Source organism: Urocampus carinirostris, chromosome 11 (genome assembly GCF_059441175.1).
Source record: "Urocampus carinirostris isolate Australia breed hairy pipefish chromosome 11, RoL_Ucar_1.0, whole genome shotgun sequence".
Classification (NCBI taxonomy): domain Eukaryota; kingdom Metazoa; phylum Chordata; class Actinopteri; order Syngnathiformes; family Syngnathidae; genus Urocampus; species Urocampus carinirostris.
In genome coordinates this window covers 16,646,004-16,673,261 of record NC_142359.1, presented here as the reverse complement: position 1 = coordinate 16,673,261, position 27,258 = coordinate 16,646,004, and the positions used below count along the sequence as shown (strand labels likewise).

The 27,258-nt window shown below is 41.2% G+C and overlaps 1 protein-coding gene across 2 annotated transcripts; it reads left to right on the top strand.

Moving 5' to 3' along the window:
* The first annotated feature begins 141 nt into the window (after positions 1-141).
* lrch4 (leucine-rich repeats and calponin homology (CH) domain containing 4) lies at positions 142-25,902 on the top strand. Of its 2 annotated transcripts, none has more exons than XM_088347635.1 (18): positions 142-569; positions 12,862-13,006; positions 14,044-14,173; positions 14,251-14,356; positions 16,011-16,257; positions 16,326-16,422; positions 16,492-16,597; positions 17,029-17,111; positions 17,180-17,232; positions 19,019-19,201; positions 19,342-19,413; positions 19,494-19,548; positions 19,633-19,702; positions 21,050-21,151; positions 21,222-21,304; positions 21,376-21,513; positions 21,580-21,657; positions 24,389-25,902. In XM_088347635.1, exons 1-18 carry the CDS (start codon positions 392-394, stop codon positions 24,500-24,502), a joined length of 2,040 nt encoding a protein of 679 aa, XP_088203761.1. In that variant the 5' UTR covers positions 142-391; the 3' UTR covers positions 24,503-25,902. The 2 variants fall into 2 exon arrangements, with proteins under 2 accessions (XP_088203761.1, XP_088203760.1); XM_088347634.1 differs by lacking the exon at positions 24,389-25,902 and adding an exon at positions 22,673-24,210.
* The last annotated feature ends 1,356 nt before the right edge of the window (positions 25,903-27,258 follow it).

Below are 27,258 nucleotides of genomic sequence, written 5' to 3'. Positions count from 1 at the left end.
AATTGAAGTAGGGGGTGTTGACTTCTGAAAAATGCCATTTTTTTTCGAGATGATGCGTTTTGAGCTTTTAATGTGAAGAAAAACACCGCCCTCGGTGTTATTGTTGCAACACAAGCGCACAGGAAGCCACTTCCTGGAAGATTGACAGACAGTTCTCCTCTCTCCACTTTTCTACACTCGGCGTAGCGGTATCCCGTTGCGAGCTATTATGTCGCTCGACGGCCGAAATGAGGGTTTAATATTTTTTCATCGGATTTGCGCCGCCACCATGTTCACCCTTTTGTAGTCCGATTCCCTGAACTGAGGAGGTTGCCACTGGCAAGCAAGCGAAGAGACGAGCCCTTCGCTTTGCCTTGCCTTACCTCCCTTCCCCTCCCTCGGCGAGGGTTTGATGGAGGCCGCAGCCGGGGATGGAGCCCATTTGCCGGCCACCGTCGCAGCCAGCCGAAGTGTGGACAAAGCTCTGGAAGAAGCCGCCGCCAGCGGGGCTCTCAACTTAGCCAACCGTAAACTCAAAGAGTTCCCCCGCAGCGCCAGGAACTACGACTTGTCCGATATCACGCACGCAGGCAAGTTGGCGTTTCGCCTTGTTTTCTTTTTGATTAGATATCTGATTATGTGGTCTTCCTCCCGAAACGTCTTGTGTCAAAAGGAATTGATCTAAAAAGTGATTCCAGGTCCAACAATGACGGATCCTCTCATCTCACTTACCTGGATTTAATTTTTTTCTTCTTCTGAGGACTCGCTACTATGCATAAATAATGTCCCGTAAAAAATAAAAACAAATCTACTAAATCATTATCCTGCCTCCCTCGGCTAATTTACTTCATGGACATCAAAGGTCCCCAAGCTACGGCCCGCGGTTCCTGATACGGCCCGCCTCCACATTAGGAACGACAGGTGTTGTGCCGAAAAATTGCCCCCATTTCATTTCCCCAAAGCAAATATTTTCAACTTGCTCAAAAGTGATATTTATAAAAGGTGCAAATGCTCTTTTCTATTGATTGGTTGGTTGGGGTTGGATCCCGTTACGACGAGGGCCCTAGGGGCCCCATATCCTGTGGTGTGTCATGGGAAAGTACAGCCTTTCGAACTGGGGACCTTTCGCGTGTTAGGCGAATGTGCTCACCACTGCACTACAGAAAACACTACATTCCCCAAACAATGAGATACAAAGTTCTTTCAGTGACAGGGTTCTTTCGGGTGCTTGAAATCCTTGAACATGCTTGAATATTAATGTTATGTTTTCAAAGAGCTCGACAATGCTTGAAATTGTTGCCCCCTTTTCGTGCTTCTTGTCAATCTGACTCTAGACCATGCAATAAATGAAGATGAGGATTTCTTTTTAAAGTACGTGACAATGACGCCGGCACGCCTGCTCTGGCGCCTTATCATGATGTTGTTGTCATCTGAAGCGTCACCTCCCCCTTCTGGTCATTTCCAAGAGGACAGCTCAATTTAGAAAACAGGCTCTTTAGGCTCAGCTCCCAAACGGATCCTCAGAGTTTTTTTCAATGTTATATTAGCAATAATAATAAAACTTTGTACACAAAATTATTTAGTGATAAATAATTTTGATGTGTTTTGCAGGGATCCCTGCAAAACACATGAAATCCACATTAAAATATTCTGACATCTACAAAAAAAATGAAAAAATACAAAATATTTTAGTGTCTTGCACACTTAACAGATTTAGTAGAACAACAACACAAAATCTCTAAAAATGCAAAACAATAAGACATAGATTTATAATATTAACTCTTTAGTGCTATGACTAAATGATCAAATGGAAAACAGTTAACTATTTACAATCCTATTTTTACACATTTAGACAAGATCTTCTGAAAAACATTCATAAGATACAAAATAAGTAAAAGAAAAAGCAAACGATCATCAGTTGATTGAAATACTAAATGTACTCTGCAGTATCATAAAAATGAGGCCAAATTTGGCTAGTTTTTCTGTTTTTATACATACAGTACTTTCTTTTTTACTCTTCCGTATTAAACTCGATCATTACCCAACGCCTAGAGCCCTTTCCATGTTCATTAACGAGTATGACGCAGCCAAGCTGCGCGTGCATTGTTGAGACATAATGGCAGAAATAATGTCAGTTTATAGCAGCCCATTAGCACAAAAAGAACACAGATCATAGATAGTTACAGTCCAAAATAGCACAAAATGTGTGCCAGCTGCAAGATAACGACTTTATTTTAGTCATCAAAGTCACCAACAAATAAAAGTGACCTACGCACGCTCCCATTAGGAGGGACATTTCACGCATCAGGCACATTTTTTGGCACAACACCGGCCCCCTGAAAAATACCAGAGAGTATTGTGACGCGCATTTTCTTTTTTAAATAAAAAAATAACCCAAAGCTTGGGTGCACGTTTTGGTGTAACGAGATCCAAACCTGGGTCGCTACAGTGAGAGTGCCTGCATCAACTCTTACACTGGACTACCAGTGATATAGATCGTATATGACGTATAAAACATTGGTTTTTATCTCTCTATCACAATATCTTTCATCAAAGTACTACAGGTTCGAGAGCGTTCTCCATCCGGGCACCGGTGTTGTGGAATCCTCTTCCCCCTGAGATCCGATCTGCAACCTCAGTAGAAATGTTTAAATCTAAGCTTAAAACTCACTTCTACTCTATAGCATATGAATAACCTAAACTGCTTATGTGTAATAACCTGTGAAGCCCTTTGAGACTCTTTGTGATTAAGGGCTATACATATAAAAATGACTTGACTTGACTTGACTTAATGTAATTTTGTTGTATATTTCAATGACAAACCCACAAAGTGTTATTTGGTTATTATTTACTTCATATAGTTATTATTTTCTGACTTTTGTACTGTGAAGAATCCAAAGAAGGCTGTTTGATTGTGGCTTTCTGGAAAACAAACTTTTAAATTTAGGCATTCCTGTAATCATCTAACTTTTTCTGTTACAAACTGCCCCTGTCCCCTCATCAGAGGAAAGATTAGTTGTGTGGAATAAGTTCAAGGACCCCTGATATACATACTGTAGATGTGTTCAATGGGAGGCAAAGCTATTTTGTCTGGTGCCTGTGCGAATTCACCCTTTTGTATTCAAGGACTGTCACACATACTGCTTTGCCAAGTTAATCTCACACCAGTTCTTTAGAATCCAGTGTTTTAAAAACTAAACAAAACCTGCATTAGTCAGACATCGATAGCACCTAACACAAACGTTCTTTCACTGTGTCGTAATTAAAGGTGGGCACTTCATGACTGATTGTAAGCTCAATGTTGACGGCTGAGTAATTTTTGGCGAATGCTTTTCTTTAAATCTTCATTTTCGTTGTTTGCTGTAAAACAGCAAGGCTTGAATAAGTACATGGACAGATGTTGATCCAGGTCTGCACGCGTACGGTACCCTCTGTTTGCCCTCTTTGGGACTCTCCTTCAAAAATTATTTTTTTGAGTGTTTTTATTTTGTTTTATACATTTATGTAACTGCATTGCTTTTTTTTTTAGCTATACGTTAATTTTTTTCACCCCACACCAAAGATCAGTCTTTCTCAGCTGGTGGGTCTGGAACCAAAAGTGGCTTGTGGACACGTTTTTTTGTGGGTTGCAGACTTTTGGCTTGGAAAAATAATGCTAAGAAAGGAAAATAATAACGTATGGCGATAATTCCCTGCATATAATAGTTGACACCCCCAATTTCACACTTACAGAAATAGACTGATAACATCTGTTTACTCATGTTGCAAATACAGAGGAGAATATATGAGATATGGATTTTATTATCTTGAAGACAAAGCCACTGAAGTAAAGGGTTATGGATTTCATTAAAAATGCAGATAATTGAGCTTTAAAGGGAATATTATTAAAATAGGTCATTTTTGTTGGATGTCCACTATACCTTGTTTAAACTGCACAATCCCTTTCCTTCCAAAAATCTGATTCGGGTTGCGGCTTTTAATTAGGGTGGGCTGGTGGTTTCCTAAGTCAGGCCAGTTGATAAGTACTGCTATTGCCTATTCATTCATGATAGTTTCCAAGAATCATACTTTTCTCCCGATAATGTGAATCTGTTTCTGTTTGAACAATTTGAGGGACAGCAAATAGTTGGAATCTGGCGGGCCTCATTCTCGAGGCAGTGTGCGAAAAGAGAGGGATTACGCCGTCCAGGTTGACTGAAATCAATCTTCAGCTCTGCCCTGACTTAATGCAGCACCCGCTGTCCTTAGCTAATTATGACCATCTGCTCATAACAAGACAGGTGTCCATTCAACTAGGGCGAAGAGGCAGAGCACACAAGCTCACATTTACGGTTTGGCCTTTTAGACATTTTTCCAAGGGGTTTACTTTTGTCTTTGTCTCAGATCAAGTTAAGGCAGGGCCGAGAAAGCCCAAAAGTGTGTGTGATTAAAAATAAGCCCCCTCCTTCCGGCTTTATTCTCTCCCTCCTGACTATTTCTCAGCTCCATGAAGGTCAGAGGTTGGTGCACACGCACGCAAAAAGACGCTTCTGGCGAAGAGGCGAACAAAGCTCGGGCCTTCTACGCTCAACGCACACCCACTACTGTGTGCTTTTCTTTGGCACACTTGCTGTTTGATGAGTATGTGCCATCCATCCTCAGGCTGGACTAACTATCAAGGGTCTACTATGGAAGCATACATATCTAATATCTTTGCTCCCGGACTAACTTTGATAGCGATATTTGTGTTTGGAATTCACTGCAGACGAGGAGAGGCATTTTTTATGTTGTATTACTTGTAAGGTGTCCTGTTACAGTGACAAAGCCAGCACAAAGTAATACACAATAAAGGCGGTGGTTTGTTTTTCTCCACAAACATGTTTTCCTGCCAAGCTAATTAGAAACAAAACAATGATGCAGAGATGGTTGATGCAGTTTGTATTTATACAAAACTACTAAGACCTGCGGTCAAAGCGGTTTATTATTAATATGTCATATCTTTTCTGATAGAGAAACTTTTCTACATGCAGGGATTCTATGAGGTAGCAGCATTCCCAAATTTAAATGGATCCCAACGGCTGACTCGTAAGTCACTCACCAATCATGGCCAACTGATGCGAAATTCCATGTCGAGAAAGGCCAAATCAAATTTTCATTGGAGAGTTGAAAGAACGGTCTATTATAAATTATTATCTTGTGTTTTTTGTGAGGGTCATTGTAGGATTTGTTTCCATCTGTATTGCACTTTGTGGCTAAAGCAGGGGACAGCAAGCTTTTTGAGTGGAATTGATTTTTAAAAAAATGCACAGGGGATGAGCGTAAGAGATCATTATTTGTCTTACTGCTGTAGCGAAATGAATTTCCCCATTGTGCGATGAATAAAATATGATCTTATCTTAATATAGCTGATTTATATATTGCATTTTTTTGTTTATGTTGATTGAGAGTCTTAGATCTGATACTTCTGCAATTGATATGGAAAATATACAACATAAGCCAAGCCAATAGAGTTGAGTGCCATCATATTGCCTTAAACAAATAATTCAATTTTAAATATAATAACATCAGGATGGGAGTTTCCACTAATGTCTCCGTTTTATAAATGGTGGTCAGCATATACAGGTACAGTGGGTGATTTGGGGTGGTGGGTGGCTTTGGCCACATCCCGTGAAATGTAAAAGGTCTGCATTTGTATAGTGCTGTTCAAGTCAATGAAGATCTCCCAAATCGCTTTACAATGTGCTTCACACTTTTCCTTTTTACACACTAACTAACCATAGCAGCCATGCAAGGCAACTAACTACATGCTATCACAGGCATTCGGGATTCAGTGTCTTGCCCAAGGACACTTTGACATATAACACGGAGGAGCTGGGAATCGAACCTGTGACCTCTTTATCCCAAGACGAGCGCTTTACCTTTACAGTGGACATATTTAAAACTGCATGTCATTGTTTGATGAGAAGCGGCTCATTTTTTTCCTTATCCTTCTCTCAGCATCATCTTGCGTGCCAGATTGATACGTTGGCGGGCCTGACTCAGCCCGTGGCCTATAGTGTGGCAACTCCTGGGCTAAAGTGAGAGCATGAGCGCCCCAATGCAGCAGCCTGCTTGATTTCCTACAGCCTCAGCTCATTTGTCACTTCTGCTTTGAGTTGTCTGGCTGTAGTGAACATGCCACGCACTGAGATTATGTTGAAGTGTGTCATTTTGGGATGGGGTGCAGTGTAAAAAGAAAAGAAAAAAAGATATTTTTTGAGTGTGTTTGTGGTTAACCCTGGAAGCACCAAGATGGCTGTCTGGCCATTTTGGCAATCATACCAATGTTATTTTGGTTGATGATTCAGCCTGTGACTTGCATTTTAAAAGCATTTCAAAACTCCATGGCAGCTGGTGGAAAGTGTATGTGGGGGATGGACGATTCGCCCCTCCTCAGTCCCACGGGAAGTCACCCGAGTGAAGGCAGTCCGCCCACAAGTACTTGCTTGACTGGCGAAAGGCCGCATTGAAGGCGGTACTTATTGGTCTTTAGATTCCTGTCCCAAACACGGTGAAAATCAAAGAAAATCACTGACTGCTGTTTGTGTGTGTCAGCACTAGATGTAAAGTAGAAAGGCCAAACTCCGTGGGTCTTAAGTAACCATGGTGATCGGTGAAGCTCCCTGCAAGGGTCCGGTTTTCAAGCCAGGCTTCCGCTTAGGCGGCTAGACACAATCCCGCTTACCCCTATGCAGCGTACGGCTGCGCCCATCACCGATGACGTTTAATTTTTCTTCTCTGTGGCGGGTGGCCACTGTGTTTTCACAGCTCGGCTGTGCGATTGCTGTTGCCACGGCAATCGAGACGTCTCACCACAGCCGCCATCTGTTTACATGTCTCTCACTTTTCACTGTGTGGCGGTGTAATAAACTGTATGATTACATTTTAGCCTCGCAAAAGGAAAAACAAGGGCTCTCAATAAAATTGGATAGCGTTCAAAAGACATAAAAGTGGCAGAATAGACACTGTGCTGCTGTTTCTGAGGGCAAATTGAGATTTTGAGCTATCTGAAAAGACTAACCAACTAGCAAGTAAAGGCCGTTGGTTTTAATATTTATTAAAGGTGGGGTGTGTTGTTTTAGGCGTCCTTTAAAAGTCGAAAGTAGAATGTTTTATTTACTAAGTATTTGGTAACAATACTCAACTGAGTTCAGAGAGCCTTTATGCTTTATTTTCCACTGCGCCTACTACAGTGTCTTACTTTCCTCAGAGCCGTTTGGACGGAACACATTAGGTTCCAGGAATGAAGGAATGATGAATAGCGACATCATGCTCGTCCCCACGGTTTTTGCTTTGTTCATATCTGTTCGCGTAACAAAAAAATGGTGAAATTAAGCAAAGGCTAGCTTCAAGTAGTCAAAACGCCTACCCTTACCCCAAGAAAGATGAAGAAGGAAGAGTTTATTTGAGTGTGCCTGAGAAAAAGCACGCACTGCAATGATGACATGAGACAGGAGATTGCGAGAGAGTTCCAAATTTCGTACATCTCCTTTAAGTCATTGATCATATTTCAGAAGTGCATGTTTGTAAATACATTTCTTGTATGTATTAAAGGACAAAAATGTTACTTTTAAATATGAAGTTGTTTTAAAAGCATTGGTCTAAAATTTGCGCTTGCTTCTAAGAGGACTGGGTTGCAAAATATAATATCAGTTTGCTCCTTCACGTGGATTTGTGATGCAAACAGTGTGCTATGTACTGTATTTCTTTAGCTATTGCCTTGAGCCGCACGTCAGTAAGGGAGTCAAAGCTTTGCAAGGAAGAGGAGGTGAAAATGCTAGTGTGTGGGAGGAAGTCAAGTCAAAAGGGATTTGTTGGCCAAGGACATAACACTCCGTGGTTTTCTGTCCAGTTAAACATCACTCAGCGCTATTTTTCTTCGCTTAAATGCTCTTTGGCCAAGATACTGTACATGCTTGTAGTACAGCGTGCACTCAGAATACTTGACATGAATTCACCCTGCCAAAAAGTGCCTGAGGAAGATTGTATTGTACTTGCAAACTAAGATCGGTAAATTTGATATAATTTCAAACTCACAAAACACAAAATAATAGCTTATATTAGGTTGATCTATCCATTGAAACCTGCCAAGAAATGTTTTTAGTTGTCTGATACAACCGCTAGTACTAAACTCCTCTATGGTGCTGATATAGAGTCTTAGTGACACAATTACGTTTTAATTTTTGCTCAATGTGGTATCACATAAGTACAACAGATACAAGTAGAATGGATACCTAAATATGTTTCCCAAACTATTTAGATTCAGCAGTGCATCGAGGCAGGCTTTGATTCTCCTTTCTTCATGTTGTACCCTTAAGGTCTTGAAAATTGAATTGTTATGGATGTGGAAGGAGTGCACAACCCAGCTGTTTTTTCCCCTCACACAATTCTGCCTTACAAATCTTGCTTTAAAGATTTGCAATACCGTCTTGGATTTTATGTGTACAAGATCAAAGCAAACATGCATACATCCATTATCTGCAGCACTTGTCTTCAGTAGGGTCGCAGGGGTGCTGAAGCCCATATCAGCCAACTTCGGGCAGTGGGCAAGAAACACTCTGAAGTGGTTGCCAGCCAGTTGCAGGGAACACAGAGAAAGAGCCCTTACTCGCTCATTCACACCTAGGGACAATTATGACTGGACAATTAACATGATATCCATATTTTTGGAATGTGGAAGGAAATCGGAGTGCTCGGAGGAAACCCATGCAAGCACGGGTAGAACATGCAAACTCTGCACAGGTAGGCTGGTAGCTGGATTTGAACCCATGACCTCATAACTGTGCGGGCACACTTACCACTCGTCTGCCGTGCTGCCTTAAAGCAAGCAATATTAAATTGTTTAATCCAGTCCTTAGTCCGAAAGAAGAATCAGAAATGTTTAAAAATTCTGAAATACAGCAAAAAGTGTCTTATGTTGAAACTAAGCACTCATGCTTTGTAGATTGGATGTTCAAATTTGTTCATTGCACACTGTAAATTCAGAATAAAATAAAAATACTTGGTTATCATATCCTATATTATTAATAAATGGGCGTAACTTCTTAAACATTGTTTTTAGCCGATTTGACATTCTTAAAACCTTAGATGGGGAAAAAACTTGGTGAGCCATTGAGATCTATTGTCATGGGAATGCAATTATGTTTATTCAAGTGAGGCAAAAGAAAATGCTCAAGACTATGGGTCACCCAAAAGTATTTGCCAGGCTATAAAGTTATGTGAAGCTTTGAAGATGAGGGCTGCACAAATGAAGTGGACTTTACTTGACATTTAGACGTAGAACCCCAGAAAGCTGTACCTTTAAAATTACTGATGTTTGTATGTGTGCCAATGAGGAAGGCTGATGTGAATGGCTGAAAAAAGTAATTCAAAAGACAGAAATATCCCATCTTTTTTTGTCAGAGGACAGAAAAATCCTGTTCTGGCTTTTCCTCCACTATGGGACTTCCCTTCGCGTGGCTCAACATGGAAGGTTGTCCCTGTTCTTGTGGGACGGTGCAGCGTAATACTCCCTTGTCCCATGACCCACATAAAAAGAAAAGGAAACACGGCCAGACAAAGGCCGGCTGAAAGAATGCATGTTCATGTGAAGAGGACCTCTTGTAAATATGAATCAAGCTTAAACAATGATCATGTGTCACTCACTAACAGTTGAATGTGCCAAAATGGCATTTGTTCCCGCAGTGACACCTTGGCAGCACTGCTGGCATTTTGTCTCCAGACTGCTTGTGTCCTGCTGAATCATGGCAGAGTTTGCATTTTTTTACCACCGCAGGACTCATCACTTTACACTGTTCGGTTGCTGAGTGCCCAGATCAGTCAAACGTTAGCAATGTCAACCACGTTGGGGTTTTGCCTGACCTGTGAGCAAAAATGTGTCAATGGCAGGTAACTGCTGCCTTGGCCAATCTCAACCACATTTCTTTCCAGGCATGTAGCTAAAGCCTGCCCCGCCCACTTGACCGACACAATGGATGCCGTGCAGTAGAGCCGGAACGAGAACAACTGTGTGATAATATCTTAGCATGAGCATCACTTTACACAGATGTTCATCTTTCATGTTACAGAGCAATAAGACAAAAAAAAAAAACCAAGTAAATTAAATGCCAACATTAGGGACAATTCTTGACTAGAAAGACTGAGTGTTTTTTCAAGCTAATTAGTTCTCTAACTTGAAATTGACTGAAAAAGACAAACCAAATTCTGGATTGAATGTCCTCCTTTGTATGTCCCTTAGGCCAAATTTTTAGATGGCAGAAGGCTGCTTTCTTCAATTCCCCTGTGGGGCTGGCGCTCCCCGCCCCCAACCCACCTTTTGTTCGCGCGTATCAGCCGCCGGTATGGGACGGCTAAGGTACATGCTCGGTCACTGTATGCCATCTCTATCCGTGCTAGCCAGGCAAGCTTCCCCTTCTATGCATTTTTTTTTAACAGTGCTCCTCAAGCCATGCCGCTTCAAAAAACAAATCAATAAGCTGCTGCTGGGCAGTTTGCTGTTCATTTACTTCTATGTCGATGAAAGCTTGGTGCTAATAGGGCTTTTAGAGCCAGAGGACTTCTTGCAATAGCTTTCAAATCAGGTCTTGAGCAACTGCAAATGTTTGCCTTCTGGTGTGTCTTATCTTAAGCCCATGCGCAAAGTCTATGCAATTAGCGTGGCGAATTTGGCGATCGAAGCCATTGGTTTCAGAACGCCTATGGCACTGTCCCCCGCGCACCAGGCCCTGGTTTCAGCGCCTCTGTTTTAAATTTTAATTCTAGTTGTCTAAGTCCCGTAGTTTAAGATCATGTAACCAATCAAGATGACAACTACCACAGAGCCACATAGCTATGACGAGGACAAGCACATTTTATTACTTTCTGGAATAAAAGGCGAATGACTGCCTTGTGTAAAAACAACATCATCAGGCCACTTTTAACACCCTATATTGAATAATTCTGTGGAGAATAGGCTCATATTGCAACACAAACGTTAGAAGTCGTCTTTTTCTGTTGTCATGGTTGTCACTGTATCGGACCAGATTGCATTAGATTGTCACAGTTCCTTGAGGATTAAGGGGAACTCCACTGGACAATGACTTGGATGATACCAAAAGGAAACGGCAGCGTGCTTGATAGATAAATTCCCCTGCTGTTCAATTCCGATGTATAAATTGTGACATTGCTTGATCTGCTGGTGAAAATGCTTAAAGGGACGGTGTGTAATATTAGGTGCCTCGTAGGAATACGGTTAGAGAGAGAGATTCTTGTTAAACAATAAAACAAAATTGAATTTACCTCTTACAATAAGTTATTTTAACCTCTGATTAGGTTTGCATCCAGCTGATTTTCTTCGCCCTACAATCGTGGATCCAAATAACCAGTGCATTTTCCATTCGCACCATGGTCTTAGTCTGGGTGTTTACAACCCTTTTGGCATCTTTCGTGAAAGATATTGCAGCAGTTTTGCGGATGTTCTTCTCTTCCTTCTTTATGTACTGTACCGTGGATTCATTCAGGCCATATTGTCGGGCTACGCTCCCGTAGCTATTTCCTGCTTTCAACTTGTCCAATAAACTCCCTTTTTTCGTTAATCGTCAACATCTTCCGCTTTTTCTTCGGTTCACTAGATGCACCAAGGGATAAAGAGCGTTTGGGAGGCATCACGAAGGGCTTTAAAAAACTTTTAGACTTAAAAATTCACCTCGAGAAAAAGGCTAACTAACTGCGAGCTATGGCGAGAAGCGTACAGTACTGTACTGTATACGAGGTAAGCGTGGTCTACTGTAGTGAATGGGCCAATGGGGAGTCGAGTATTCAGTGAGTGCTGGCCAATGAGCTTAGCGTATACGTGCATTTCGTTGTGTTTTAAAATTTTGTAAAATGATGCAATTACTAATTCCAATTGAATATTTTGTTTTCAAATTTTGTAAAATAATGTAATTTCTAATTTTAATGTGATATTTTTCGTTATTATTATTATTTTTTTTAAAATTGATATTATTTTTATTTTTTATTTTTCAACTATTACAGGCTGCGAAGCTCTGAACCCGCGAACGTTGAAGCGCGAAGTAGCGAGGTCCCACTGTATATTTGGACTAGCTCGGTGGCCTTTGGGATGTGGTTAGGAAAGTCGCTGGTTCGAGCCTCGGCCGAGTCATACCTAAGACTTATAACATTGGTACCCGTTGCTGCCTTGATTGGGGCTCAACATTAGGAGTTGGAGTTGGGGGGGTTTGGTCACCTAATGACTCCCAGCGACAGATGTTGCGACACATCAGTTCAAGAATGTAAGTGTGTGTTCTTGACTGTAGCCAGCTCCCACTAGGGGAATACCTCCTCTCAGTAGGATGTCGGAAATGTTTCCAGACGTCCTCTTAGCGTTTGGTATTTATAGTGGACACGTTGTGAAAAATGGCGGCTCACCATTTTCCCCAGTGGCCCACACACAAGAGGAATTTGGCAACAGAGTGCAGAAATGATCTAACATGTTTGATACTTGACGCATTTGGGCAGTGCTGCTTTTTTCCAAAAAGTGTGGCTGTGCAAACCTGACGCCAGAGCAAAATGCCGCTCCCTGGTGGCCTTGCACGCAGTTGGCACCAGGTGTATGTGTGGCTTTAGGAAAGGACTTAGGATACTGTTGAGGTTTGTAAAGCACAATATTATTATTGATGAGAGCCCATATAGATCTATTGTTTTCAGGGAATACTGACCCAAGTGTAAGTCTAAGCAAATGAACAAATAAACCTATGCAAAACAAACTACTGGGTAACAAAATAAAATACAAAATAACCTTTGTGGTGTGCACGCTTTCTCCGGTGGTATGTAAAGGAATTACAGGAGACACAGTAAAAGAGTAAAAAAATCTTCATTTGATTTCAGATCTGTCAAAAAATCGTCTTTGTGAGCTGCCGGAGGAGATCGGTCACTTTATTTCTTTGGAGACGCTGATTCTCTACCACAATGGCATGCGCTCACTCTCTCCCTGCCTGGGAAACCTCCAGACCCTCACCTACCTCAATCTCAGGTATGGTATGAACACACAGACATCCAGAAAATTCCAGTGTTAACTCTTGCCAAGAGGCTATTCGTGTCCTGAGCAGCAAGGGTCGAACCACGAATCACATTCAAACGGTGATAGGTTTATTCTGTTTACAATATTGGACAAATGTGAAAAGGATTTCATTGGGTTCCAGTTCTTTATTTTGACTCTTATTGCGCTTTCTGGTTTCTGACTGATACAATTGTCACTATCAGTCAATTATGTTGCTGTTCTTTGATATCCAAACCCTTTAATGCTGATCTGTGTATTTTTAACTTTGAAGGTTTAATAAAAAGAAGAGCCCATGGAGGGACGCTAGAAACGGGAAATGTAATTCTCTTATGTAAAAGCACCTCATGCCATTTCTCCATGCAAGTTCGAAATCCATTGATGTCTTCTCTCCTTATTTTGAATGTCTACTGAAATGCTAAAGTGTAAACTTAACAAATGGCAATGTAGAAGAAAGTAAGCTTTGAACTGCAGACTGAAAATATAGCAAAAATGTAGCTTAATTGAATTCTATTGCCATCATAATTGTGAGTTATTGAAAACTAACAAGCTGTACCTGCCTTTCATGAGTTCAGATAAAACGGAACCAAAACAAATTACTCTTGAAAAAAATATATATCTAGTCAAAAGTTTTTTCTAAAAAATAAAATAATGTTAAAGACTAAATTAAAAAAAACAACAAAAAAACTATTTGGCGACAATAAATTCGCGATTTACCATTCATGCATCAGCATTTTGAAATTTAATATTTGTGATCACCTGAACAAATTCAAACCAAAGTGTCTGGAAAGTTAAGTCTAATAAAAACAGACAAACTTTTGTCTATTAGTTGACGTTTTGTTTGGTTGGTTAACCATTTTTTGCGTCTAGACAAACCACTTATGAATAAGCTTGTTGTCTTTTCTTTTGTTTGGTCCCCCAAAATACTTGTGATACAAACGCCAATGACAACATTGAGTAAAAATGATTGCAACCACGTCAAGAATACAAAATCTTGTCGTTTGCATCCACAGCCGTAACCTGTTGTCCAGTCTGTCCCCGTCCGTGTTTGAGCTTCCCCTCCTAAGAGTGCTCATCGTCAGCAACAACAAGCTGTCGTCGCTGCCCGCCTCCATCTCGGCCCTGGCGCATCTCCGACAGCTGGTAGCATCCACCCACTCCAAGCCGGCCCAATGGCCGTCTGTTGGTTTTCGTCCTGACGTTTTTTTGTCTATGAGCAGGATGCGAGCTGTAATGAGCTGCAGCGTTTGCCGCCAGAGGTGGGCCAGCTCCAGTTATTGCGGGACTTGAGACTGAGGAGAAACCGGCTTGCCACTTTGCCCGAAGGTACGTTGAGGAAATTCCAGAGGTGGTTAGCGGAAGCCTTAAAGGTATTCCCCAATTTTTGTACATGCAAAATGTGAGGGAATAGTACGGGGTTTTTGCATAAAATCTATTTATATTTCTTCGGTATGTTCCAGATATTTTCCGAAGACAGAATTTCTTGTATTTACCATCTTGAACTGTAATGTCATCTGAAGAACACCGTCAGCCTCGCAAGCCAGTCGCCATATTGTTTTGCGTATTAGTCGAAAAGAGTGTTTCAAGCCAAGTTTTGTAGTTTTTATGGAGAATGCCCTAGGTGGATGCAGCAATGGTACTAGAAAAGGCGAGCAGCCAAAAAGGGCCTAACTGGCAAAAGAAAAAAAAAAACACACACAGAAAGCCGCCAACAAGGGGCTAACCGGGAAATATCAACGAAAGGCGCTCTCGAGCTTGGTGAAAAAACGCAAGGCTGGCAGACCAAACAACCAGCCAGGCTAAATGGGAACCAACAACGAAGGCTGGCAACAATTATGGCGACAAAACTGAAGCCAGCTGTTAATAAACCAAGGAACATGGCAAAACCGGCACTAACGCCAGGCTAACCCACCAACACACGGTGGGCAGCCCACGGGCGTAAATCGGAAGCAAACAAAACAGGAAAGGCCTCAGCAGGCCCAACGTTAACGTAATTGTACCAGCCTTGACACATGGGGTGAAAAACACAAAAGAAAATCCACAATTGCCTATCTAAAAGGAGGCGAAGGCTAACAAGAAATATTATGCTCAAACGGGGGCAGGTAAACTAACCCCACGCAGAGATAAAGAGCCACACCAAACAGTATATTTTAAGACAAAAAAAGCACCAACCTCTCTCTCAAGACAAAAGCAAAATCTTCAGCACATTTTTTTTCACTGTGTGCTGTTGATGATTTGATCAAATCTATAAAATTATAATGATGCCAGAACCTTTGTCCCATATGAATATAAATATACCACTTAAAATTTGCCTTCCCCCGCAGTTACTTAAGAATGTTGAGGCTCATTTTGATTGTCATCTTGGTCTAAATAAGGGTTTCAAAAGAAGGTGCGAGCAGAGATCTTTTGTATGTTTGTCACCAAATACTGCAAACAAAGATACCAACGTATTCACCTTCAGTGCGGACTGTGTTGGGCCAGAAGGGGAAGGAGTGCGCGCGTCCTGTGTAAAGCTCCGCCGACTCCTACCGTTCTCCCACTCTTAACTGCTCCAGGTGCTTTGCAAGAGCCTCTGGGTGTTCAAAAATTGTTATGTGGCTTTTCATAAAATAGTGTATCAAAAGTGAACATAGATTGTTTAACGAGATTTCATATAGAGGATTTTTTTGGAAATTTACAGCCAAAATGGGGTCTGTTGTTGTGACACCATGACTTTAAACTGCAGTCAGAATTGTGCCATATATATATATATATATATATATATATATATATATGTATACTGGACTGAACCCTACAGACAGTCTCTGCTTTGCACGTGCAACTATCTGCTCTAATTGAGACGCTACAATAAGTATTTGTGCAAATCTAAGCCATAGGTACCTAAGGAAAGTAGCCAAATATGGCTCGCTAACCATAGTTTACCAACTCCTGCTTTAAAGTTACCAGTGCCTCAGCATTGAAAATTTTCTCCTGTGTGCAGAAGTGGCTGAGCTACCGCTGGTACGGCTAGATGTGTCCTGCAACCGCATCACCAAAGTGCCTTTGTGCTACCGTCACTTGCGGCACCTCCAGAGCATCTGGCTGGACAACAACCCGCTGCAGATGCCTCCTGCTCACATCTGCTCTAAGGGGAAATATCACATCTTCAAGTATCTCAACATGGAGGCGTGTAAAAGGAACCAGGAGGTGTTGGAGACACACCTGAGGCCCACTGGCTTCAACGGCTGGTCAGTTACCTATCAAGTGCTATCCTGTTGCGCGGTGCGCCGGCCCTAACCATCTCCCCGCGCTGTAGTTTGTCTGAGCAGGAGCTTTTCGCCGGTCACTTTGGAGGCCTGGATTCTGGATTCAACAGTGTGGATAGCGGCAGCAAACGCTGGTCGGGGAACGAGGCAAGGACTACGCTCCGTCTGCCATTTACTCTCTCACACACTCACGTACTCACTCCAGTGCACGTTTAGTCAGCAGACGACTTCTCGGAACGTTCCCTGCGCATTTCTGAGCTCAGCCGGGACCAGAGGAACCTGGAGGAGGAGGAAGAAGATAAGGAAGAGCAAGCCAACAGAGGTGAGCGTGGCGAGAGCCCTAATTTCTTCTCAGACAGACATCAAAATAAAAACATTTTTTTAAATTTGAAAATGTACTCAATCTACATCTTGTATTGATGAAAGAATGAAAAACTCATTCTGATATACGTGAGCTTTTTGTATTTCATTTGAATACATTTATTTTAGGCAAAGCTCAATCATTGCAAAATTGAAGCTTACTTTAGTTGGCAATTACTCATGTTTATGTTCTCGCACTTGCGAAGTACTTTATTTAAAAAAAAAAATCAAATGAAGATCAAACCTTTCTAAAATATCCAGTAACAAATGTTAAAAAAAAAACGAAATATATGACCCTTTTTGGGGCTAGTCATGACCTCTAAGTTGCAATGTTTGGCCCGACTGTTGTTGCCTTACCAAAACTCCCTACACACTCTCCATTGCGCCGCTTAGCCGGGCCGGTGGACTTCATCGAAGGCAGTGTGACGGAAGGAGAGGAGGAGGAAATGAAGACTGATCCGCCCACGCCACTCTTGGTATGAGTCAAAAGATGATCGTTGCACAACATCCTGTTTCTCTTCTTGATTGCGTCAATGATGTCCAGGAGCTGAAGGAGAGAACTTTGTCGTCCCCCAACAAGGAGGCTCCACCTCACCGGTATGTCCTGTCTTGATTGTCAGGGGTCCTGGGAAGTTGTTGTCCCTTTCATAAATTAGCCATGTCAGGAGAGGTAGCCAATGAAAACCTGCAGGACTGTGGCTGTGAATGCTTTCCTACAACTGTGTTGACAAGCCAACGGTGTCCTTGTGTGCTAGCTGGTCAACGGACATGACACAATATTTGAGGTGATGGGGAAAGTCAATAAACGAGCGTTCCCACCACTTACTCCTGTCAGTCAGCTGGCTTCGGCCCTGCTAACTGTTTTTCAGCTGTTCGTGAGAAAATTTTCCCCAATGTTTACTTTTTGTACGTTTGGTGAGGGCTCCTTTCGAAATGGAATCGACTCCCCTAAATATTAATTTGGTTTGACTAAATATTAACTAGGTCTACAGAGTAAAAAGTAGAAGTAAGATCTTAGACTCGGGCCTAAAATGTAAATCATTACGTTCAGGTTTAGGCTGACGAGCGCACGCGCTGACAAGAATGCATGCTGCGCTTTGTGGATCCTCCATAAAGAAAAATAACTGAAAAAAGGCAGCAAGAGAAAAGCCGGGCCCCAACCAGACAATGATTGAGATTTTAGGGCCGGCCAACCAGAATTTTGGGCCAAGGCCTAAGGTCTCACCTCTAATTGTTTAATTGTAATTTGTCTCTCTGCCTTTCTCTCTCTTAAAGTGCCGCACTAGATTCTTAAGGACGTACTGCTGCCGTGGTTGATGGCCCAATTTTCAACCCGTCAAAATGATGGAAGGCCTTAATATTTTTCTCATCAACTCTTAAAAAGCAATCTGTCAATGACAAAAAATTGTGGCTTAAAGTAACCTCTGCTCACACATAAATATAAAAGACATAAATATTGACACAGTCTTGCCTAATGTGGATTTTGTTCCTCAAGTCAAGCTTTAATTTCTCCTCCTCCCAAGTACTCACCCAAAAATAAAATGAAATTTTATGTTTCCTTCGGGCTAGGTCCTGCAAATCAAATTAATTGGTCGGGCTCAGGCATGTTCAGGTTTTTATACCTGCGAGCTGGGTCGAGTCGGGCTGGAATTTTTTTTAAGCTCGATCTTCTACCAGGGGTGTCCAAACTTTTCAGAAAACAGGCCAGATTTGATAAGCTTAAAATGTGTGGGGGTCAATCAGTCTAGCATTCTTTGATCAGTCTCTAATAAATTCACTCTCAGTGAAAGGTTTGCAGTGCTCACCTTTGTAGCATTTTCATTTGACTCACGTCGTTTCATGAAAAAAACGCTGCTGTGCTTTTAAAACAGCTTCCAGTTGCTTTGCCTTTTCACAGTGTTCGTTTCCATTTAGCTTTTTGTAGTTAGCATGTTTAGTCTGACAGTGCCTCTTGATTCTTTGAGAACAGCCACAGTCTCTTGGCAAATTTGGCAGTTGCTTTGGATTTCAGTGAAAAGGTACTCCAATTTCCACTTGTCCTGGAATTGGCGGCCCCTCACAGTCAACTTTCCTTTTTTTTTTTATTTTTTTTATTTATTTTTTTTTTTTTTTACAGTCTCCGTGTCGGAAATGGGGTGGGGTAAAATTCTCACAGAAAGTCAAAGGCAAGGTGGCAAAAGGGCTAAAATGATTTTTTTGGAGTTGATTACTATTGCTGTTGACAGATGCGCGAAATATATTTTCAACAGAGAGCCGACCCAAGGGAAAAGGCAAATCATTGGCCAATTCTTTATATTTGTTTAGCACAATGGGCCACATGAAGCTTTCATCGCTGCTGCTTGCTTGCGTGCAAATGTTTCTTTAATTGTTGTCTCCAATGCAGATCAAGTCTTCAGCTTGAGTTGGCCGCGTCGGCGCCAGTGCCATCCTTGCCTTCCCCCAAGGCCCCCCAGTCTCCTCGGTCTCCCTCCAGTCCCACTGCTGAAGTGCGTCGTCGGCCTGAAACGCTGCTCATTTGGCAGGAGCGGGAGCGCCAGCAGCAGCAGCAACAAGGAGAGAAGGCCAGGCAAGCACATTTCTTTTAAACACTGTGGTTTAATATTAAACCAATCTCTTTGGAAAACATACCCTAGTGCTCGGAAATCACAAGTACTGATTTGTGAAAAGGTTGTTTTTTCGTTTACACATATAAGACTATGATTGCAGCGTGTTGAAGTCATTGAGCAGAACAGGAAGTCTTGTGGCTTCTGCAGCGCCAACAGGAAGTCCTAGCTCCAAGTGAGTTAAGACAAGCTTTAAGCAGGTCGATCACGGTTGCGCTTTCGCACGTTTCTAAATGGCTTTCTTACTCCCTCTAGTGGCCAGTTTCCAGCAAGCAGCCCCTCCCACTGCGGTCTCCGTCCGAGATGTCCAGTAAGTTGTAGAATTTTCTAACTTCCTCAGTGGCTTCTGATAGAAACCTGCAAGCGTGTTTACCTTTATCTTTTTAAATTGTAGAGCACAGAACAGGTTGCTGCTCCATTTGCTTCCACAACGCAGCCTCTTCAACGCTCCAGGAGCAGAACAGGTACTTTGAAACATGTCGTCTGGAGAACCATGATCTTAATATTTGACCTTATTATCTAAAACTTAAAGAAATGAGAGGGACATTACTTTAAAAAATGTATTTGAATATTTTTTACAACTTGAGGTCATCCTTCGCAAAAAAATCCACAGTTAGCCCTCGTTTTTGCAGGGGTTGCGTTCGAAAAAAGGGCCTGCGATAGTCAAAACCTTTGATAGAAGCCTTCATTCATCTATTAAAAAACGTTATCGATAATTGAAACCAAAGAACAAACACAATTTAAATACTAAAGCATTTGTTTAAGAAATTAAAGTACTGTACTTTTAAACATTTTTTGGGGGAAAATAATTTATGTACTGTCGAATAAGAGTTTAAAAATAATCATGCTGCTTCATTGCACTACTGTATTGATCAAGATTACGATCCACTTATTTAGGCAAAAATCATAATTCGGTCCAAAAAAGTAAATTATACACTTATTTTATTAGTGTGACAATGTATTATTATTACATTTTTGCTAGTTTTGTTGAGAAGGCCTTAATAAAAATAATTTTACTAAGATTAATTATGAACGTTTCAAAACTATTTTTTAGATGCTATTTGATGATATGCAGAGGATATTTCGTCGCCATAATGTGGAAGTTATGGGAATTGTTTCTACCTTCTTTTATTGTGTTGAGAGGTCAAGTCATGTTTATTTGTACAATCCTTAATCACAAAGAGTCTCAAAGGGCTGCACAGACTATTATTACACCATCCCCTGATCTAAAACCTTCATGAGGGCAAGGAAAAACTCAAAAACCTCAACATGAGGAAAATGAAGAAACCTTGAGAAGGGACCGCACATGAGGTAATCCCCCTTCTAGGATGACCAGGCTGCAGTGGATGTTGCAATAAAAAATAATACACAGATATTGTCAACATAAAATATAGGTTATTTATATGCTATAGAATAGAAGTGTGTTTTAAGCCTAGTTCAGGTTTGTTGGCGATTGAAAGCTTGTTCCTTTGCTTTTAGGCCCGGCCGCAGTTGGTTCAGAGCATTTTGTTGACCTGATGGCTTTTAGAAAACCTTGAAATTGAAAAAGATTTTCATGTTTATAATTTTAGTTCATCAAGCTGTTTTACGTAAAGCTTAAACCGCAACGTTATCGACGCACAGCTAGGAAAAGGGCTAGGTGACTGTTTAGCCAATCAGAATGCAGAACACAATGTAAGATAAAAATTCAGTCGGGAAACCGGCAATGTGAACTAATACGGAGAGGGATTACTATAAATTATTTTCAGAATTTATCAGACTGCTATTGCATGCACAAATTATTAAAGAAACACATGAATGTGCTGTTGCAGAGGGCTCAAACTCTTTGGAGAAATCCCCTCCATCGACATCCATTCAGAAACCCAACAGTTTCTTGTTCCGCACCTCATCCCGCAGCAACGTTCGACCCGCAAGTAAGCGCCGAAATTAAAGTGACTCTTGAGCTCAGCGAACCTCGCTTATGGCACCGTCACTGCTTCACAGATGGCGAGAGTAGAAAAAGCGAGACCCGGACTACTTTGTGCTTGCCACAAGAAGAGTCGGCTGATGCCACACGGCTTCGCAATGTCAGTGGGTTAACAGGCGTGTTTGGGAAATGAACGTACCAGGGTTATGCACTGACGCTCTTGCTCCTTAGACGCTGGAGACGCGGCTCAAAATAAGCCTGGGCGAGGACCTGAGAGAGGCTCTTTCCGACGGCGTCGTCCTCTGCCAACTGGTCAACAGCGTTCGAGCGCGCTCTGTGTCCATCATTCACGTTCCCTCGCCAGCAGTGGTGGGTCCACAGATCCTTTGCGACATGAAGCTCTGTGTTTTACACTGTCGTGTCTTTGTATTTCAGCTCAAGCTGAGCTCAGCTAAATGTCGACTCAACGTGGAAAATTTCATTTCTGCTTGCCGCAGGCTAGGCGTCCCCGAGGTAGGAAAATATACATATTTTTTTTTACAATTTGAAATCTTTCATGAAAGAAGAATTCATGCAAGATCGGCACTAAATGTAAGATCAGTTTTAAGGAGTCAAGCCCGACCCAGGCCCGCGGGTATTAAAGCCCCGACCCAGCCCGAGCCTGACAGATAAACTTGATTTGCAGGACCGAGCCCGAAGCAAGCTTTAAATTTCATAATTTGTTTGTAAGGACTTGAGAGGGAAAGGTGGTTTATGATAACATATTAAATCTTTTGTAACGAATTCGAAGTTTAACAAGACTCTATAAACAATTGCAATCTTTCATATTTCTGTGTCTGCAGAGGTAACATTAACCGACTGTTTTCCATCATTGATGGATCCTATTATGGATTGGCACGAATATTTTAAGGCCGCCCGTCTGGGCCATAGACCACAGCAGCAGTACCACTTTATGGCTCTAGCGCAGCCATTTATGGTAGAGAGGCAGAGAGACAAAGACAAACAATGATTTGTTGATAATAGACAGAGACAGGAAGGAGTTATTTGAATTGACATTGTAAGAGTTTAGTACAGTACATGTTGTGATAAGGCGATTTCTGTGTATTTTGTTGACCGTAGTCTCGCGTGGCGAAAACTACTCACGGCCTCAAAACGCCTCAACATCAGGGAAAAGGAAGCCCGACCCAAATGGAATTATTGACTATTAAGGCCCGATTCCGTCCAAAATCCAAATTGGGTCTGCCTCTGGCTTGGGTTTCAAGATCTTACCTCTAATTGACACCATCTACCAGTGATATGCTCCAAATTGTCTTGTAATTGTGTACTGGAGCCACAAGATGGCGATCAGGCATCTCAAAAATGAGCGTGCAGCCTAAATGGTTCAGTGTTGTGTGTGTTCCCCTTAATGATTGGACCTCCGACTTAAGCGAACCTCCGCAAGTTGATGGTCCAATCCCAGCTTTTGTCCTCCCCAACGTCTAACACTCTCTCTGTGGTGTTTTTCTGTGTCCTTTTTTTGCTGGTCCAGACGGACGTGTGTGTGTGCTCTGATGTGCTTGTATGTAAGCTGCCCCGCGTGCTGCACTGCGTGGAGGCCTTGCTGGCCCGGGAGAACGGAACCCCGCAGTCCCCGCTGCTGGCTGCAGATTTTCTGCTCTTCTACTGCGCTGCCATGATGCTGCTGTACATCCTCTACTACTACCTGCTCACTTAAGACCACACACTCACTCACACTAAACACTGAAATGCCTTGAAAGCCACGACAGGTCCTCCATCCATCATGTTTATAGCAAATTATACAGGGTGATGACATTGTCATACATTTTCTTTGTTTTGTTTTTTTTAATTTAATTTTGCACTGTTTGGGGATTCGAAAAAAACAAGGAAGTATTTTAAAGGGGACATATAAGCTGAAGATGAACTGTGAATGTCTACTACATGATCGCTTTTACCTTGTGGAAGTTGGAGCGCATACAAATTAGAGATGAGTTTCTCCCAGATTCCCATAATTTTGACTTTCATCCACACTACAAGGTGCAAAAGAAACACTAATACATATATATATAAGTCAAAGATCTGGGTGAACATTGCCCCCCTCCCCACAAAAAAGACGTATTGAGGCAATACTGCGATACAGTTCCCCAAAAAAGGAAAGATCTTGTTTGGCTGAATTTATTGTGATGGAAAAAGTGCAACGATACTTTAATTCATTATACTCTCCATCCATTAGTTTCTAAATAATTTATTTTTCATATATTTTTCTTGTGTGTGTATGTATCACATGACAGTAGTCTTCGCTAAGTGTATAAATGTGAACAGGTGATTACAATACATAGATATATATATATTTTTTGTATTTATTTTAAAGTTTTTCTTTGTTTACCTTCTTTATTTTACATTTCCACACCATTCTAGGTCTCAACAGGGATGGAAACGTGATTGATTTTTCAGGCTTTAATAGGGCCTGTGGGATTTCCTGAAAGGGGCTTGAACATGTCTACCTGACACGATCGCTTTTTCAGCACATTTTAACCAACCACCCGAGAAAACATGTCTGCATTGATGTTGAGTTCAAAGGGATGACAAAAAAAGCACACACAGAGAGTTGCGAAAAACGGATATCAGTCCTGTTCTGCTCAATGTCTTTGATTGTCTGATCGGACCGATTTTCCAGTCTTTACAATTTTCTGACTTGGATCCTCCATCCCCAGTAGGAGCCCGTTTGTGTGTACCTGACTGCGTTGCCTTATTGCACAAATGGAGTCAATGTCAACTAACTTGCCTCGTTGAAGAATTGTTTTGTATCACGTCTGGCAAATGTTAAACGTTTTGCCCTGTTGTCCTAGCTCCTGCTGCTTTTTTCTACAGTTTGTCTTTTCTATTGACCTCCTGTTTGCATTTTTAGTACCGAGTGAAATTCAAAATGTTGGTTTTCCACAGTGCAACATTTCCCGAAATCCCTTTTGAAATATACTTGTACTCTATCGGAATCTTTTTTCAAATGTATATAAATATATTTGTTACTTTGGTCCTCTTCTCCTGAATTTATTAAAAAAATGACTTCGATGTGTTGCTTTTTACTTGGGAATCAAAATCTTACATTGCAAATGTGTCAATATTTGCTTTACTGAAGCTGGATCTGCCAGTACTGTGAGTATCACAAAGTCTAGAGTGTGCAAGGGCTCCTTTCCAATTGAGCAACATTTGACGCTATGTCCGTCTTTCCTCCCGACGGCTCATGCAGGATGCCGTGTGCCCTCCACTGCTGAGCTCGGAAGAAGATGACCTGAGCCGCTTGTCCCGCACCGTTTGCGCCTTGGAGGCATTGGGAAGTGGATCATCCCAAAATCTCAGCTGACCTCTACCTCGGCATCTTGATGGAAGCCACTTAACAAAGCATCTTCTGTCCTTTTTTCCCCTTTTTCTCTGTGCTCAGTTTATATGACCCAAGACCATTCATCATAGTAGCCATTGCTACTGTTAAAAAACAATTCAGGGTTTGTATAAGTTTCTTGAAATCCTTGAAACTGCTTGAATTTTATGTTGTGTTTTCAAGGATTAAAAGATGCTTACATTTTGGGTGCAGACCTTGTAAATGCTTGAAGTTGCTGCCATGTTTCACAACAAATCTGCTTTAAAATGACACCAACACTCCTCTGGTGCTCGTTTTTTCCATTACATTTTTTCTTCCCTCGTGATTAAGGGCAACTGGCATTAGTTTGTATGGCATTGTCCTATGAAGTCTCATCGCCCCCTACCGGTCGCATCCAAGAGGACAGTTGCATCCTCCTAGGGCATTATGAAATGTGTATTAGTGCAAGGATTAGATACAAATTATGGACATTTATTATAGACTATGCCAAAACTAAAAGTACCGTTTCTCAGTCGTAAATTCTAATGGGACCTTCAATTAAAAACATAAGGTACATAATTTAACCCAATACCTATTTGGGGAGAAATTTGTCTAAAAATATTCACACATGCATTGCTCTGATCCGCAAATATAGTCACGATTTACTCGAGATCTAACTTTCACATCATTCCTTGATAAATGCACTTGAAAGATTAAAAATGTCATACATAAATCGCAGATATGTTTGTGGAATTGAATAATACATTATTCACACTGGATTTCTTGTTTTTAATGAAGCTAGAGAAATTGAAAATTTGCTTTGAAAGTCCTTAAAAAGTGCTTGAAATTAGCCATGAAAAAGGTGAACCCTGAATATGTGTGTGCGTGCACGCATTCATGTTCTTAATTATACCTCTTCAAAATACCTTGGCCATTCACGTGTATTTTGGACTAGCTGACTCACCTAAAGCCCGCAGGGGTGAACAGTAGATGTAGCAGTGTGATACCTGACTCAATGAATTTGAACTCTGATTCTAATGTCTTATATTTTCCTCCAGAGTGTTGTGAAAGACTCATTACCAATTATCTTAAATGTCTGATTTCTGTTATCGCTGCAAAAGGTGGCCCAACTTACTATTAGGTTGAGGGGGCAATTACTTTTTTGCATAGGGCCAGAGAGGTTTTGATATTTTTTATTTTTTTGTGCCTTGGAATCAACATTTCATTTAGTATTTATCTGGTTGTCTCTGTGTGATATTAAAATTGGTTTGATGATCTGAAACCTTTTGTGAGTGAAAAATATGCACGAAACAGATTCAGAAAGGGGGAGGATCCATTTTCAAGGCACTGTATGTAGTTGCTCAGTTTGAAATAAAAACACAATGAAAAGTGTAAATTATCACTTATGAGTGTGTAAACAACGTTTTCTGTTATTTATCTAACAATGACAATTTTGTTGCGCAAAGAGATATTAAAGCGAGGTCTCAAACTAAATTTACTGGTGGTCCGCTAGATGAGGTTGGGCCACAATGGCCTTTCCAAAAGAAAATGCATTAAACTGTTCAAAAAGGTTTAAAAAAAAAAAAAAAAAAAACTTTAGAATAAATGACAAAATCAATTTGTAATAAATAAACAAGATAATACAGCATTTAATAAAGACTCAGGAAACTATTAATGTGAGTGGAAATGTAACGAACTTGGCTTGAATGTAGAAAATCTAAAGTTAAGTCCGAAGTCCATCAAGCTTCAGTTCAACAGTTATGATGATCTATCAGACCCTCGTTTCAATTCAAGTAAAATATTTAGTGACTGGATAGCAAAAAAAAAAAATGATAAACTGAATCAGCTTATTTGTTGAACCTTTTAGTCACTGCCGTTGGTCGAACCAGGAAGTAGCTAGCCCATTGTTTTCTTGTGCAGATGAACATAAATCACAAAACGTGTGAATTTTGAGTCCTACCTAACAAGTAGGAAGGAGGTAGCATGTCATATCTAGGCGGGGGCCACAAACTATTGTCTATTGAGTTTGAGACCCCTGTATTAATGCTTTATACATATATATAAACAAAGGGTGGTTAATGTCAGTTACCAACAAACGACCGTTGCACTTTATTTAGAAAATATCTCAAATTCGCAACACCTCCATGGTGTTTTTGTCACCAATTTGTGAATTAGGCAAATGATAAGGTTCCAGACTTGAGGTCGTAAAGGACAAATGATGGAACAAGAAAAACATGCATGGATTGTTGTGTGCGGTTGGGCAGGCTAATAGTTCTTTTTATGGGGTGCTTTTAAAAGCTTTGCGCGTGGAGGGTTTTCAATCAGGTTAATGATCCTGGCCAGCCTCTTCTTGCCCTTGACTCAGTCACAAGCACACCTACACAATTCAAATTCATTGAGCTCTACAAACTAGATTGATATGCACCCGAATATGTACAATGAATAACCTATCCATACTATTACTTTGGAGTTAATCATAACACGTTCCCAAATACCTTTAAAATAACAAATGTTATGTTTCTTTCTATCTAAATGTCAGGCCCTTGCAAGGCTATTTCCCCCAGAGAATACCTGCCTTTGTTTCTGTTTTGCTGCATTTGGGTCCACTCGCTAATAGCATCACTAAAAGGTGAAGGAAGTGATTGAGTTCACCCTAAAAATGCATTAGGATAGTGGAATTAAAGGTGCTGTCTTGAATTGAAAAAGTTCCTACTTGCTGATGCCATCTTCTGGGTTAAATCATCATTTCAGCCTCTCAAGCT